The sequence below is a fragment of the Grammomys surdaster genome, unplaced genomic scaffold (genome assembly GCF_004785775.1).
Source record: "Grammomys surdaster isolate TR1022 unplaced genomic scaffold, NIH_TR_1.0 125669, whole genome shotgun sequence".
NCBI lineage: Eukaryota > Metazoa > Chordata > Mammalia > Rodentia > Muridae > Grammomys > Grammomys surdaster.
This window is the reverse complement of record NW_021620506.1, coordinates 1787072-1800032: the sequence shown is the minus strand read 5'-3', so window position 1 is coordinate 1800032 and position 12961 is coordinate 1787072. Positions and strand designations below refer to the sequence as shown.

Below are 12961 nucleotides of genomic sequence, written 5' to 3'. Positions count from 1 at the left end.
ATGCTTGCATCTATGACTCCTGATCTCTTTCCTAGGTTTTCTATCTCCAGGGTAGTTTCCCTTTGAACTTTCTTTATTGTTTCTACTTCTATTTATAGATCCTGGATAGTTTTGTTTAATTCCTTTACCTGTTTGGTTGTGTTTTCTTGCAGTTCTTTTTTTGTTTGTTTGTTTGTTTAGATTTTTCGTGATAGGGTTTCTCTGTGTATTCCTGGCTGTCCTGGAACTCACTCTGTAGACCAGGCTGGCCTCGAACTCAGAAATCCACCTGCCTCTGCCTTCCAAGTGCTGGGATTAAAGGTGTGTGCCACCACTGCCTGGCTTTTCTTGCAGTTCTTTGAGGGATTTTTGTGTTTCCTCTTTAAGGCCTCTACCTGTTTACCTTTGTTCTCCTGTACTTCTTTAAGGGAGTTACTTATGTCCTTCTTAAAATCCTGTATCATCATGAGAAGTGATATTAATTCTGAATCCTGTTTTTCCGGTGTGATGAGGTGTCCAGGGCTTGCTATGGTGGGAGAACTGGGTTCTAATGATGCCTGTTAACTTTGGTTTCTGTTGCTTATGTTCTTGCGCTTGCCTTTCGCCATCTCTAGTGCTATCTGCCTTCACTGTCTCTGACTGGAGCCTGTCTTTCCAGTTATCTTTCTTGTGTCAGAACTACTCAGAGTCCAGATGTCTCTGTGATCCTGAGCTCCTGGGTAGAAGAACTGCTGGGACTCAGGCTGCCTCTGGAATCCTGAAATTCTGCTGCTCTGAGTGCAGTGGTTCTTTCTCTGCTCTTGAGTACACTGGTTCCTCTAGGATGGCTCAGAATATGGTGTCATCACAGGAGCAGACCAGCTAGGTGTCTGCCCCAGCCAAAAGGACCAAGGGAGGGTCAGAAGGGGAGTGGTATTACGGAAGGGTGGGGTTTGGGTGTCTGATGGGTCCTTAGCACCCCAGGCTCCCAGTTGTAGTTCTAGGGCGTAGGGTAGTGAGAATGGGTTCTTACCCACTGCTCTGAGTGCAGTGGTTCCTCTACGATGGCTCAGGATATGGTATCTTCACGGGAGCAGACCAGCCGTACCACATTTTCTCTATCCATTCTTCAGTTGAGGAACATCGAAATTGTTTCCAGTTGCTAGCTAGTATGAATAAAGCTGCTGTGAACATAGTTGTGCACGTGTCCTTGTGATATGGTAGGGTATTTTTTGGGTATATGCCCAGGAGTTACATAGCTGGGTCTTGAGATAGATTCCCAACTTTTCTGAGAAATCACCATATTAATTTTCAAAGTGGTTGTATAAGTTTGCATTCCTACCAGCAATGGATGAGTATTCCCCTTGTTCTACATTCTCACTAGCATCAGCTGTCACCCTGGTATGAGATGGGATCTCAGAGTCATTTTGATTTGCATTTCCTTGATGACTAAGGATGTTGAACATTTCTTTAAGTGATTCTTGACCATTAGAGATTCTTCTGTTGAGAATTCTGTTTAGGTCTGTACCTCATATTTTAATTGGATTATTTGGTTTATTGATGTCTAGTTTCTTGAATTCTTTATATTATTTTGTCATACATGTCTTTCACTTGCTTGGTTAGAGTCACACCAAAATATTTTATATTATTTATGGCTATTGTGAAGGATGTTATTTCCCTGATTTCTTTCTCAGCCTGTTTATCATTTGTAAATAGGAGGACTAATGGTTTTTGTTTTTTTATAGTTACTCTTGCATATAGCCACTTTGTTAAAGGTGTCTATCAGCTGTTGGAGTTCCCTGGTAGAATTTTAGGAGTAGCTTATGTATACTATCATATCATCTCCAAATAATGATACTTTGACTTTTCCTTTCCAATTTGTATACCCTTGATCTCCTTTAGTTGTCTTATTGCTCTAGCTAAAACTTCAAGTACTGTCTTGAATAGATATGGAGTGGACTGCCTTGACTTGTCCCTGATTTTAGTGAGATTGCTTTAAGATTCTCTCCATTTAATTTGATGTTGGCTATTGGCTTGATGTATATTGGCTTTATTATGTGTAGTTATGTGCCTCATATCCCTGATCTCTCAAGGACTTTTATTATAAGAGGGTATTAGATTTTGTCAAAAGCTTTTTCAGCATCTAATGACATGATGTGATTTTTTTTTCTTTCTGTTTGTTTTTATGGCGATTACATTGACCGATTTTCATATGTTGAACCATCCTTGCATCCCTGGGATGAAGCCCACTTGATCATGGTAGATACTGTTTTTGATGTATTCTTAGATTCTGTTTGCCAAGTATTTTATTGAGTATGTTTGCGTCAGTGTTCATGAGGGAAATTAATCTGAAATTCTTTTGGTGTTGTCGTCGTTGTTGTCAAGTCTTTATGTGGTTTAGGTATCAGAGGGATACCTAATAATAATAGGGTGACCTCATAAAATGAATTTGGCAATGTTTTTTCTCTTTCTATTTTGTAAAATAGTTTGAGGAGTATTGGTATTAGCTCTTCTTTGATAGTCTGGTAGAGTTCTGTGCTCTACCAGGGCGGGGGGAGCACATCTGTCCCTGTGATTTTTTTTTTTTGTTTGGGAGACTTTTAATGACTGCTTCTATTTTTTAGGGGTTATAGGACTATTTAAACTATTATCTGATTGTGATTTAACTTTGTAAGTGGTATCTTTTGAGAAAATTGTCCATTTCTTTTAGATTTTCCAATTTTCTGGCATATTGGTTTTTAAAATAAGACCTAAGGATTCTTTGGATTTCCTTAGTGTCTGTTATTATATCCCCTTTTTCATTTCTAATTTTGTTAATTTGGATATTGTCTCTCTCTGCCTTTTTTTAGTTTGGATAAGGATTTGTCAATCTTGTTTTCCAAAGAACTAGCTCTTTGTTTTGTTAATTCTTTGTATTGTTCTCTTTGTTCCTATTTTATTGATTTCAACCCTGAGTTTGATTATTTCTTGTCATCTACTTCTCTTGGGTGTGTTTGGTTTTCTTGTTTGTTGTAGAGCTTTTAGATGTGCTGTTCAGTCACTAGTGTGAGATCTAACTGATTTCTCTATGAAGGCGTGTAGTTCTATGAACTTTACTCTTAGCAGTGCTTTTATTGTGCCCCATAAGTTTAGGTATGTTGTGCATCAATTGTCATTGAATTCTAGGAAGTCTTTAATTTCTTTCTGTAGTTCCTCCTTGACCCAGTGGTCATTCAGTAGAGAGTTGTTCAGTTTCCATGAGTTTGTAGGCTTTCTGTTGTTGTTGAAGCCTAGCTTTAATCCATGGCTGTCTGATAAGATACAGAGTGTTATGTGTTATTTCCTTTTTTTTTTTTTTTTTTTTTTTTTTTTTTTGGTATATGTTGGGACTTGCTTTGTAACTGAGTATATGAGTATATGGTTGATTTTGAAGAAGGTTCCATGAGGTGCTGAGAAGAAGGTATATTCTTTTGTGTTTGGGTAAATGTTCTGTAGATATCTATTAGGTCCATTTGAGTCATAAGTTTGTTAGTTCTGTTTGTGTGTGTGTGTGTGTGTTGTTTTGTTTTGTTTGGGTTTTTGGGTTCTTTTTCCTCTCTGTTTAGTTTCTGTCTGGATTACCTGCCCATTGGTGAGAATGAGAGTTGAAGTCTCCCACTATTAATGTGTGGGGTTCAATGTGTGGTTTAAGCTTTAATAATGTTTCTTTTACACCTGTGTATGCCGTTGGATTTGGGGCATAGATGTTCAGAAATGAAACATCAACTTGGAGAATTTTTTCTCTGATGAGTATGAAGTGTCCTTCCTCATCTCTTCTGATTAATTGTGGTTGGAAGCCTATTTTGTTAGATATTAGAATGGCTACACCTACTTGCTTCTTTGATCTATTTGCTTGGAAAATCTTTTTCTAGCCCTTTACTCTGAGGTAATGTCTATCTTGGATGTTGAGGTGTGATTCTTGTACATAGCAGAAGGATGGATCCTGTTTTCACATCCATTCTGATAGTCTGTATCTTTATTGGGGATTTGAGTCCATTGATTGAAAGATATTAATGATCCTTGATTGATAACTCCTGCTATCTCAATGGTGGGGGGGGAGAGAGAGAATGAGTGAGTGAGAGAGAGAGAGAGAGAGAGAGAGAGTGAGTGTGTTGTATTTCCCTCTGGTTTTACTGGTGTGGAATTATTTTCTGTGTTTTCTTGGGTGTAGTTAACTTCCTTGGGTTGGAGTTTTCCTTCTAGTATCTTCTATAGGATTGGATTTGTACATTGTCATGAAATATTTTGTTTTCTCCATCATTGGTGATTGAAAGTTTTCCTAGGTATATTAGTCTGGGTTGGCATCTGTGTTCTTTTAGAGTCTTCAGAACATCTGTCCAAGTCCTTCTGGCTTTTAGAACCTATGTATAGAAGTCATGTGTAATTTTTTTTTTTTTTTTTTTTTTTTTTTTTTGGTTTTTCGAGACAGGGTTTCTTTGCATAGTCCTGGCTGTCCTGGAACTCACTCTGTAGACCAGGCTGGCCTCGAACTAAGAAATCCGCCTGTCTCTGCCTCCCAAGTGCTGGGATTAAAGGCGTGCGCCACCACCGCCCGGCGTCATGTGTAATTTTAATAGGTCTGCTTTTATATGTTACTTGGCTTTTTCCCCTTGCATCTTTTAATATTTTTTCTTCTGTATATTTAGTGTTTTATTATGTGGCGGAAGGGGGCAAGGGAAACTTCCCTTTTCTGGTCCAACTTATTTGGTGTTTTGTAAGCTTCTTGTGTGTTTATGGGCATCTCTTTCTTTAGATTAGGGAAATTTTCCTTGATTTTGTTGAGAATATTTTCTGGGCCTTTGAGCTTTCCTTCTATTCCTATTATTTTTAGGTTTGGTCTTTTCGTAGTGTCGCATATTTTCTGCATGTTTTGTGTCAGGATCTTTTTAGATTTAACGGTTTCTTAACTAATGAATGTCTTCTATTGTATCTTCTGTTTTTCATCTCTTACATTCTATTGGTGATCTTTCATCTGTAGCTTCTGTTTGCTTACTTAGATTTTCCATTTCTAGAATTCCCTTAGTTCGTATTTTCTTTATTGCTTCTAATTTCAATTTTAAGGTTTTGAACAGTTTCCTTTACCTGTTTGTTTTTTCTTGGCTTTCTTGGCATTCTCTAAGAGACTTATTGATTCCTTCCAGTTTGTTGTCTTTTCCTCAATTTCTTTTCTGTCATCTTCCTAAAGTTGGTTTTAAGATCATTTTCTTGTGCTTCAGCTGCATTGGAATATTCAGTTCTTGCTGTAGTAGCATAGCTGGACTTTGGTGGTGCTGTATAGACCTGGCTATTGTTGTGTTCTTACACTGGTGTTTAGGCATTTGGGTTTTGGATGATTATAGTTCTAGGTGCTGGTTTCTGAGTTTGTTTTTGTTGGATAAGTATTTTCTTCCTTGGTTTCTGTTTTCTCTTTGGTCTTCTGAGCTTTGTGGCCCCTGTTTCTGGTGACCTGCTTGCTTCTGAATCACTAGGGAGTTTCTGGTTGGGGGATTGACTTCTGGCTACTTGCTTGGCCTTTGGTGCAGCAGGGGGTCTCTGTTCTTCTGAGTGGTGTGGCATCCACCTGAGCAGCTGGAGACTGCCAGAATTGGGGGCAGGGCTGTAACTAAGGGGCAGGTGGTTAGTTGACAGGGAGCTTACTCTTGGGGAGTAAGTCTAGGGAGTTCAGTTCAGCTTGCAGGGACCCACTCACCTGGGACTTGCTATCTTCAGAGAGTTGTTTTATTTGAACATCATCTGTATATAGTAATATCAAGGGTGTTTTACTTTTAGAAAAGTAATAGTCTGTAGTATTTGCAGATAGCTTGTATTAGAACCATTAAAAGATTTAACAAAAATAACAGCTGAGATATGTAGCACATTGATAAAGTACTTGCCTAGAATGCATAACTAGTGTGCATAAGGCATTGGGTTCACTCTCTGGTTCACAAAGGAGGGAAGGGCAGGAAGATCTTATATAACTAAATAAGAATCTTGTTTATAAGTACTTCATCTCAAGAGAAAATGATAATTTATGGTATTTTATAAACACGATTTCCCATTATAAGCCATACATATTTATTTCTAAAATCACTAAATTTAATGTAGTCAATAATTTAGAAGAAATAATTCAAAAACATCAGTATGGAAAAGAGGTATATCACATTTTCTGTAGGGTTATGAGATTTATTCTGAATTCTTGAAAATTAGTATGTAAGTGTACATTATTAAGGTGGTTAGTTTTGTTCTGTAGAATGGTTGCTTAAATTAATGTCAGTTTGTTTTCATTCAGAAAGGCCATATTGAGGCTAGCTATAATGGTGAACATATATAATTCCAGCTACTTGGGAGGCTGAGGCAGGACTAGAGCACGTGAGCCTGTGAATTCAAGACCTGGACAACTTAGTGAGACCCTCCCCCATCTCAGGATTCCAAATACAGTTTGAGGTCAAGACTATTGAGAATATGCTGATGGTTCTGTTTTTCCTGATTCCTCTCTTTGAATGCCACACAGAGAGTTAAGTGTAGCCAGCTGTTGTGGTGTATCCCTACAGTCACAGCAGCTAATGCAAGAAGACCCCAAGTTTGAGGATAGTTTGGGCAACGTAGAAGAGACTCTGTCTCAAAAAAGGAAGAGGGAGAAGGAGGGAAGAGACAGGGTTAAATGTATTAGTGTGATGTGTTGTTTGAATATTTTTCTGACAACCACAATCTTTTACTGAGTGTCTTTTATTTACTTTTTTTTTTAATCCAAGAAGCTGAAAAAAGTGAAGATTCCTCAGGTACTACAGGCCTCTCAGGCTTACATCGTACATACAGCCAGGACTGCAGCTTTAAGAACAGCATGTATCATGTCGGAGATTATGTCTATGTTGAACCTGCAGAGGCCAATCTACAACCACATATAGTCTGTATTGAGAGGCTATGGGAGGATTCAGCTGGTAAGTTTGATTTAAATTGAACGACAGGTGCTAAAAAGATGGCTCAGTGGCTAAGACCATTTGCTGCTCCTGCCAAGGACCTGGCTTCAGTTCTCCCTACATCATGGCTCACAACTGTCCCTTACTCTAGTTCCAGGTGACCTTATGCATTTACATAGCACACACATGGTACATATACATACATGTAGACAAAACCCTCATACATGTACATTGAGTTTTTTATTTGTTTTTAAAGAATTATTTCATATGAGTACACTGTCACATAGGATCCCATTACAGATGGTTGTAACCCACCATGTAGTTGCTGGGAATTGAACTCAGGACCTCTGGAAGAGCACCCAGTGCTTTTAACCATTGAGCCATCTCTCCAGCCCCACATGTACATTTGTTTTTAATCTAAAAAAAGGTCCCCAGGGTGGGGGAGTGCAATTTTTTTTTCCTTGATCATCAAGAAGAAAAAATTTTAACTCATATTTAAGCCTTTCAACAATAGTTATATCAATAAATTTACTGTTCAGTGTATCAGTAAATATAATTAACCACCTAACCATATGCAAACATGGGATCTAGCACTGTTGGGCAGTGTCACAGTTGAGTCAGAAATGTAACTTCTTAATGAGTAGAGAGAGAGTCACTTATTCAGTAATATGTGGAGCCAAACTCTGTGTAGGATGGCATAGATTCAGAAGAGCAAAAGACTCATGCTTTTATCTAGCAAATTTTTTCCAATGAATTCACAGATATGTAACTGAACTTAGAATTTATTGTCAAAAAGCCTTCCTTTAACTATGCCTGTAAGCTGGTTTGATGGCACATACCTGCCATTCTAAAACTCAAGACATTAAGGCAGGAGAATAAGCCTGAGGCCAGTCTAAGATACAGTGAAACCTATCTCAACAGAAAACTAAATAAAATGTAAAAAGAAAGTTGCCTTTGAGACATTAAGAATGAAGCCATTAACAAGTATGAATGTGTTGTAGACAGTCTAGTTCTGTGAGCTGCCAATCAGGTGAAATGCTTTTGGATTCTGTCACCTTTTTGCTAAAAATGTCCTTCCCTATCCTTGCATGCTCAGTGAAGCATGGAGTGTGTATTGACCCAAGCAGCCCTTCTGACCTCCTCCTCTCTGTTGCATGTCTCTGAAGGATGAAATGACCTTTTCTAGACCTCTTTGTGCTTCTTTGTTTTAAAATATTATTTCCTCTAAAATAATTCTATTAAGAACATTTCATCTAAAACCAGTGTTTAAATACTTCCTAGTTCTGCAAAGAATATGTGATTTCTGTTAATAAGTCTCTTCTTTCTCTGTTTTTGAGGTGAAAAATGGTTGTACGGCTGTTGGTTTTATCGGCCAAATGAAACATTCCATTTGGCTACACGAAAATTTCTAGAAAAAGAAGTTTTTAAGAGTGACTATTACAATAAAGTTCCTGTTAGTAAAATTCTAGGCAAATGTGTAGTCATGTTTGTCAAGGTAAGAAACTCATTCATTCCAATGATATCATTTCCTGAAAACACAATTTAAAAATATAAAAATCTACAAAATTAGAAAGTGTTTCAAACATCTTTCTTCTGTGTCTGTTTATAAGAAATTAACATGAATATACTTATGAGGGACCATTTGCTGTGTTCAGTTTATCTATTTACATATCTACAAATATACTATCATTTTTATGTTGCTGGGGTAATTTCCAAGAATGATGTTTTCTGAAAGGTAATCAGTACCAAATACCAGTTTTGCTTTTAGATAATAAAATGTATTATCTGTCATATATGCACATGAGACCTGTACAAAGCTTTGAGACATTTTAACTATATGAAAGTAATATATTTTCAAAGGGCAGTTGACAAAATAAATAAAACTTATAATTAAAGGGAATATAGCCAAGGAAATAGCCCTACTTATCTGGCCATTTACTTTTTTATTGTCAGAAAGTTTTTATAAGTTCAATGTTAGGTTGATTAACATTTGTTTTTTGTTTTTGAGTTAATTTTCAAAAAATTTATTTATTTGTATTATTATCCCCATCCCAGGAATACTTTAAATTATGTCCAGAAAACTTCCGAGATGAGGATGTTTTTGTCTGTGAATCAAGGTATTCTGCCAAAACCAAATCTTTTAAGAAAATTAAACTGTGGACCATGCCCATCAGTTCAGTTAGGTTTGTCCCTCGGGATGTACCTTTGCCTGTGGTTCGAGTGGCCTCTGTATTTGCAAATGCAGATAAAGGGGATGATGAGAAAAATACAGACAACTCAGATGACAACAGAGCTGAAGACAGTTTTAACTTGGAAAAGGTATGTGGGTAGTAACCACCTAGAAAAGAATTTTAACCTTAAAATATCTATTCCAGAAAGTACATTGATGTATTCAAACTCAAATAAAAACAAGATTGAGGTTATAAAACCTTAGTCAAACAAAGTGGAAGAACCTAAGGGAAAAGAAAAAGGAAGGAAAAAATTTAATTTAAATTAGTATTTAAAGGTAAATTGAGGGGCTTGAGAGATGGCTCAGTGGTTAAGAGCACTGACTGCTCTTCCAGAGGTCATGAGTTCAAGTCCCAGCAACCACATGGTGGCTCACAACCATCTGTAATGAGATCTGATGCCCTCTTCTGGTGTGTCTGAAGACAGCTACAGTGTACTTATATATAATAAGTAAATAAGTAAGTAAATAAATAAATAAATCTTTTTTTAAAAAGTAAATTGAGGATGGAAGATAGAGAAATGGCTTAGCAGCACTGGCTGCTCTTCCAGAGGTCCCAGATTTGATCCCAGCACCCATATGGAGCTTAACTGTAATTCTAGTTCCAAGGCATCTGACTTCTGCAGGCACCAGGCACACACTTGATGAACAAACATACATACAGGCAAAATACTCATAAAGTAAATCAAGGAGACTAGTGAGATGGTCCAGTGAGTACTGAGTAGATGAATTCCTTTTAACTCTGTGTGATTGCTATAATTAAAAGCTGTTTAATCTGGGTGTGATGGCACATGCCTTTAATCTCAGGCATCAGAGGCAGATAGATCTGAGTTTAAGGCCAGCCTGGTCTGCAGAGCAAGTTCCAGGACAGCCAAGGTCTACACAGAGAAACCCTGTCTCCAAAAATATATATATCTATATATAGCTGATTAACTACTTGATAGTGTAGAGGCAAAAACCCTTCTTAGTTCATTGTATAAAGTCAGAACAAACTATATTCCACACGCTACAAAATTCAACAGGAAGACTACCCCAATCTCAAGGATAGGTATCAATATAAAAATCAAGGAAATGGTTTGGTCTGGTTTGGTTTTTCAAGACAAGAGTTTCTCTGTGTAGCCTTGGCTGTCGTGGAACTTACTGTATAGACCAGGCTGGCCTTGACCTCACAGAGATCTGCCTGCCTCTACCTCCTGAGTGCTGGGATAAAAAACATGACTACCATTGCATGGCTAAGGAAATGGTATTTTTATAAGTGAGATCAAGCCATTTTAAAACATGATCAAGGAAGGAAATGTTCGACTTAGAAAGGCAAGGATCGCTCAGAATAAACTTCATATTTCATTCAATTACTAGGGTTTTTTATTTTTTAAACTAACATTTCTGTATCACTTATGCTTTCCAACAACCCCATCTGAGGGGCCCACAAGAAATCAGGTCATTTGCCCTACATTATCTGCAGCTAGTAGGTGACAGATTTAGTAATTTAGTCCAAGCCAGAGTTCACTGTGTTTATATCACAGAGCTATATTGTTTCTTGCCAATGTGGAATTAATAAAAATAATAAAATCGCAAAATCTATTGGTTGTTAACATTTAGAAATGACAGTATAATAGAGACCAGGGGAAAGTGCCAAGCTAGTATTTAGCCTTCCTTTCTCTCTAAGGGTAGTAGATAAGAAGCCAGTGTAGGAGAATATTGTACCTTTTGGGAACAGAGGATTATTAGAACAGATCTAGAAGTAGAGGAAGACTTCTATCCTGGACTCTCCTCCTTTCTGCTTTTCTTCGAAAGTGTGGATCTCCTTAGCTAGCACCTCCTATACCATCAGCCTGTGCTTATCTGCCCTCCCAGGAATGTAGAACAGGTCTATGAATAGTAAGTTTCAGACAGACATTCCAAAGGGGCCTGAACCCTGTTACTCCTGGAGTGTATCTGCTGTACCATTCCTCTTTCCTATTCAGTCTGGAGATGAGTTTGCTGTGTGATTCCATGGTGTGAGAAACTAGTCCTTACATTCATTTCTGTCGTGCTAATGGTAGCTTTCCCTGGGGGCCTCCCTAGAGAGTTCATCAGATTAGGACAGAGACTAGAGACAGACTCAGTATCGCAAAAGCCAGTTAAAGCCAGCTTGTTGTATTTCTGAATCCTGCAGGGATTAGAAAGGACTATTACCTTCCAGAATGAGCTATGTCATTAGAAGAGATTGAATAAGCTTAATTTTTATACAGATATTATTAGGAAGAAGCTGATCCTGGTGGCATATGCTTATGATCTCAGGGTTTTAGAAGATTGAAGCAAGAGAAAGAGAAGCTCAGGACCTGCTTGGACTATAGAATGAGTTCAAGGTCAATTTAGTAAGACCCGATTTTAAAAGTAAATGAAGGGTTTGAGATATCACTACTTGCTGAGCACACGTACCACAAAGGGAAGGAAGAAATTCTGTAAAGTTAAAAACAGTAAAGAGGAATATTATTAAAGAATTTGTTCCTTATACTGTATGAATGTTGTGTGAATTTGTCCACTTTGAAATGAATGCTAATAAGTTCTTTCCAGTACTTTTTTCTGAAAAGATCAACTCCATAGGATTGGGAAGGGAGGTATAAAAATTCTTAGAGTAACATTTTATGAAAATTACAAATTTGAAATAAATATAATACCTAATTATGAGTTTGATTTCAATAATTTAATGTTTGGTTTCTGAACTTTCATGAAAACTTACTTATAGTTGTTATTTTTTATGCTTCTTGCTAGTTTTCTGCTTTTATTAACCAGTTCCTCTCCACAGGAAAAAGAAGATGTTCCTGTGGAGATGTCCAATGGTGAGCCAGGCTGCCACTACTTTGAGCAGCTTCGGTACAATGACATGTGGCTGAAGGTTGGCGACTGTGTCTTCATCAAATCCCATGGCTTGGTGCGCCCTCGTGTTGGCAGGTGAGTTAGGGAAGATGAGGTTGGGTCTGAGATTTGAGATTTAGTATTCCACACATGAAGACAGAAGTCCCTCCCTTGGCAGTCTCTCAAGCTTCCTCACACATTTTCCCTGCTCCTACTTCCGTGGCAAGTAGAAGAGAACACACATGTGACTAATCCCAGCAGTTGGAAAGCTAAGGAAGAAAGAGCAAGAGTTCCAGACCAGAGCCTATCCCAAAACATACTCAAAGATTGAAAAATTGTTTTACGTCAGTAAAGCTTTATTCAAATGGGAAAACAGACAACCAGGCATCTTGGATATGTAAAGTTGTGTCTCAGGTCCTGATACATACTGTTGAAATTGGAGCTTGTAAGGTGCTCAGAACATCTTGCTTAGGCTGCGAGGCTAAGCACTGCAAGGGAATATAGATAAAAGTTAAAAATATCTCTCTGGGTTCCCTGAGGGACAAGCCTGACTGCATAGGGGTTGATGTCAAAAGTATCCCCTCTCCAGGAAAAAGACATCAGGATGGGTATGGCCCTCATGCCTCACTGGACAACGACAGGGGGACTGGAGCCATTACAAGGTCCCCTTCAATTACTGGAGGTCAGACTTCTATCCCCACCTTTACAAGATTAGAATTGCCACAGCCCTTCTATACTTAGAGAAGGGAGGAGATGTCAGGGGCAGCCCTGCTTACACACTGAAGGCCTAAAATCAGCCATAGGCCTAAAATCAGCAATAGCCCTGTCATACATGCATACTAACACCAAGTCTTGGGTCTCTGTGGATAAACACTGAAACATATGGCTATAAGCTATTGTAAACAGGCAGTTTTTGTGACAGTTTACCAGCCTGAGTAGTCATAGACCTTGTAAACAGGTAGCCGTGGCAGATATTACCAACTTAGATAAGGACAAGTGAATCATAGGCAGAGTCATAGTGACG

The 12961-nt window shown here is 38.1% G+C and overlaps 1 protein-coding gene across 1 annotated transcript in view; it reads left to right on the top strand.

Annotated features, from left to right (window-relative positions):
• Pbrm1 (polybromo 1) overlaps positions 1 to 12961 on the top strand; it is a 74356-nt gene that overhangs the window by 33280 nt on the left and 28115 nt on the right. The window contains exons 12-15 of the mRNA XM_028787552.1: positions 6708 to 6893; positions 8210 to 8367; positions 8928 to 9191; positions 11888 to 12033. Coding sequence (XP_028643385.1) covers positions 6708 to 6893; positions 8210 to 8367; positions 8928 to 9191; positions 11888 to 12033 — 754 coding nt within the window. The remainder of the gene's footprint in view (positions 1 to 6707; positions 6894 to 8209; positions 8368 to 8927; positions 9192 to 11887; positions 12034 to 12961) is intronic.